Source organism: Quercus suber, unplaced genomic scaffold, assembly GCF_002906115.3.
Source record: "Quercus suber isolate HL8 unplaced genomic scaffold, Cork oak 2.0 scaffold_688, whole genome shotgun sequence".
NCBI classification, from domain to species: domain Eukaryota; kingdom Viridiplantae; phylum Streptophyta; class Magnoliopsida; order Fagales; family Fagaceae; genus Quercus; species Quercus suber.
The window spans coordinates 79,622-83,016 of NW_027070129.1; the positions used below are offsets into that span (position 1 = coordinate 79,622).

Genomic DNA, 3,395 nt, shown 5'->3' on the forward strand with positions numbered 1-3,395 from the left:
TCTTAATTAAAATTGGGGGGTTGGGGAGATTATTTTCTCACACATTGGGTGGGTCTACAACTAGTTTTCTTTAAACTTGATTGAAATAATAATAATAATATATATATATATATATATGGTAGAGGGAGAAGACTATGGTTTTTTAGTGGGATTGAATATTATTAAGGTCTCACCAATGCTTCTACACAAGTATTACAAGGGACACTGATGTGAATGACGATTTACTTACGTTGCAAAATAAAAGCAGCACATGGCTAAGGCTATTTAGTACTACTTACCATTCAATATTCAATTTATGATAAATCATTGATTCATTGCAACATGTCCAAGTCTAACAATCAAGCAATATATAGTCATTCATAACATTATTTTGGTGAAGATAAATTGAAAATTGTCTAACAATAATAGCATGCTTTTAGCTTTGAAGATTGTCTCTTGTGGAAGCTTTAATTTAGTTGGTTATCACACATCTATTTACACATAGGTACAAGCTTAAGTTCCTGATGATGATAGCTTAAGAAAATTGACAAAAACATAACTTATGTTGATGAGATCATTTTTTCAGTTGATCCATGGATCAATCAATTATGAACAATGTTGATTGCTATAGTCTTTTTCTCTTAATTTCTCGATCCCTCTCTCTCATTGCCTCCTTCTTCCTTTATACTACCTTTCCCTTTCATCTCTACCCTCCATGTGTAGACCAGATGGGTCGGTGTTGATATTTGTTACATCAGCACCTTCTTGAAGTCTTCATGTAGTAGCTGTAAGGCTGAAAACTACTGTTCAAATATCACCTCCACATTAATGCAGTCAAAGGGTTAGTTGCAGAGCATTTAATGCGGTGGTAGCAACTTTCTCCTAAGATATTTTAGGATTCCCCCCATCCTATGTTACTGTAATGCTCATCTGTATCAATAGAATTTCTTGGAAAGTTACCCTAGACAGCAAACTACCCACTCGAACCTCAGCTTTGGTTAATCGAGAAGGCATTCATCCTCGGACCAAACTCACGGGCCCTTATGACTGAAACTAACTTCCTTATCCACTAACACGAACTCCCCTGACAATGTTTACTCCTCTTCAGACGACTTCGAGCCCTCAGATTGGGCCCCAGGCCCAATATACGCGTAGATAATAAGCTTCTGGGCCCAATACCCCTACAATAAATATTCAAAATATTACTTTAAAATTCAAGTTTCAAAATATAAGGATTATACTTATATTTGGAAAGAAAACAATTCAAGTTTTAAAAATATAAGGATTATACTTATATTTGGGATAAAAAAAACCACATGAATAACTAAATAAGTCATGTGACTAAAAAGTACAAGTAAATGGTTTTATCAATGGTTAATGTAAATGGAATTTTCCTCCCTTTGAAGGTAAATTTTTTTCAAAACTCATTTGCATCAGGGGTTGTCTGAAGGTAGTGATGCCCTCAACTTTCACAACAAAGCTAGCCCCATACTAGAGTCTGGAGGGAACATGATACCAAATAATGGTCAGGGTCCCCATGAAGCTATTATAACATTTTTGCAAACCGAACAAAGCACAAAATTCTACGAGGAAAAATACATTTGATAGAATGGCTGACATGCTCCCTAGACAGATGTCACTCAACCACAACTAGCAATCTTTAGCCAAGTCAATTTTCTTATGCTCGAAGCAAATAAACATTAAGGTATGTCATTATCAGGGAAGTATCAACCTCCTCCAATATTCAATACCTATGTTACATCATGTATTCCCTTTTATTTTTCAATAGGAAATTTCTGCTTTCTATCTACCCTATAAGTTCAGATTCTCAAAGATTAGAGGTATAAAGCCAATTCTAGTGAAGGTGGAGTTAGAAACACGTTATGCTTTCTAGTCTCTTCTCGAAATAGGTTTCTAAAGACTCCAGCTTTGAAATCCTTGGAAGTTCTTATTAGCCCCTTTGCCAAATAATATTAAAAGTCAGTCAGTCACCTACATAACCGAACTTCAAATATTAATATTTTCTTCCTAAAGCTAAACAACAGAAGAAGATTCCAAGTCTCCAGGTCTAAACACAGACTTTTATTAAGCATGCCAAATGCCAAGTACCACGCGTTAGAAACCTGTTAGAAAGTAGGATGAGTTGTTGAGCCACATAACCCATCATTCATTTGTCTCTATCTTGATTGATTTCCCTACAAAAGCCAATTCATCTCTCTCCCCTTCTCCACCAAAACAATCAAAACTTTAGTCAGTTAAGTGCTACAAGATAACAGAAATCCACAGGCATTTCCAGCTTATATTTGAACTTGAGAGCATCCAATTCCAATGGCTTTTACAAAAATGCAGATGGGTCTGGTTCTAGTCTTGGTGACTATGCTCTGGGCAGGAGCTTCGGCTCAGTCGAGTTGTACAAATGTGATCATCAGTATGTCACCATGCCTAAACTACATTACTGGCAACACCTCAACCCCATCTTCAGGCTGCTGCTCACAGCTTGCTAGTGTAGTCCGCTCACAACCACAATGCTTGTGCCAAGTCCTTAATGGAGGTAGCTCCTCATTGGGGATCAACATCAACCAAACTCAGGCTCTAGCTTTGCCTGGTGCTTGTAATGTTCAGACCCCACCTCTCAGTAGCTGTAATGGTAAGAGCCCATATTTTAACTGTTAAAATTAGTAATTTACCCATCAAAACTGTTTGTTTAGCTTGTGGATGGATTTAAAATTTTCATAAACGAGCATCATTTTCATCTGTGCTAACTTAACTTTTGAATATCAGCAGCTGCTTCACCATCCAACTCTCCTGCAGGATCACCAACATCTTCAGACTCAGGTACAAACTGCTTCATCATTTGTTCAATTGTGCAAAATTATCAAAATCAGTCAAATTTTGACTTATACAAACCAAATTCTAGGTTCAAAAAGTTCAATCCTTACAAAGAACCTTAAGAAATAAGTGAAATTGAACAAGTTCTATTAAATTTGTACTCATCAATGAAACATCATTGGATTTATTTATTTTCTTTGTTCATTGGTGTTGATGTTCACTTGTGTAGGAAGTGGATCTAAAACCGTGCCATCAACAGAAGGCAGTACATCAGCTGGAAGTTCCATCAAGTTGTCGATTTCTCATCTCTTCTTCCTTGTATGTGCTGCAACAGTTGCTTCATCCTTCACAACGTACTGATCTTCTCATTTGTCAGCCTGCCTTTTGCAGCACCACATTCCTACTTGATTAATGATGACTATTATTGTATTCTTCATTTATTATAAGAGTTCCCTTAGGTTGTGGGGTTCATGTATAATTATTTTTTGTGGCCTCTTTAATTAGGGGTTGATATGGTTTTGTATTACTGAGGAGACATCTTGCTCTCTTCCCTTCTTAATAAAGACGATTTCTGGGTTATATGTAAA

At 36.4% G+C, this 3,395-nt stretch overlaps 1 protein-coding gene across 2 annotated transcripts; it reads left to right on the top strand.

Annotated features, from left to right (window-relative positions):
* The first annotated feature begins 2,144 nt into the window (after positions 1–2,144).
* Positions 2,145–3,395, top strand: LOC111987450 (non-specific lipid transfer protein GPI-anchored 5). Of its 2 annotated transcripts, none has more exons than XM_024019164.2 (3): positions 2,145–2,626; positions 2,761–2,814; positions 3,038–3,395. In XM_024019164.2, exons 1-3 carry the CDS (start codon positions 2,308–2,310, stop codon positions 3,166–3,168), a joined length of 504 nt encoding a protein of 167 aa, XP_023874932.2. In that variant the 5' UTR covers positions 2,145–2,307; the 3' UTR covers positions 3,169–3,395. The 2 variants fall into 2 exon arrangements, with proteins under 2 accessions (XP_023874932.2, XP_023874933.2); XM_024019165.2 differs by having other exon boundaries at positions 2,150–2,626; positions 2,764–2,814.

Coding starts and splice junctions, on each gene's coding strand:
- LOC111987450 (XM_024019164.2), top strand. CDS start 2,308: ATGGCTTTTACAAAAATGCAGATGGGTCTGGTTCTAGTCTTGGTGACT. Junction 2,627..2,760: donor ACCTCTCAGTAGCTGTAATG/GTAAGAGCCCAT, acceptor TTTGAATATCAG/CAGCTGCTTCACCATCCAAC. Junction 2,815..3,037: donor ACCAACATCTTCAGACTCAG/GTACAAACTGCT, acceptor TCACTTGTGTAG/GAAGTGGATCTAAAACCGTG.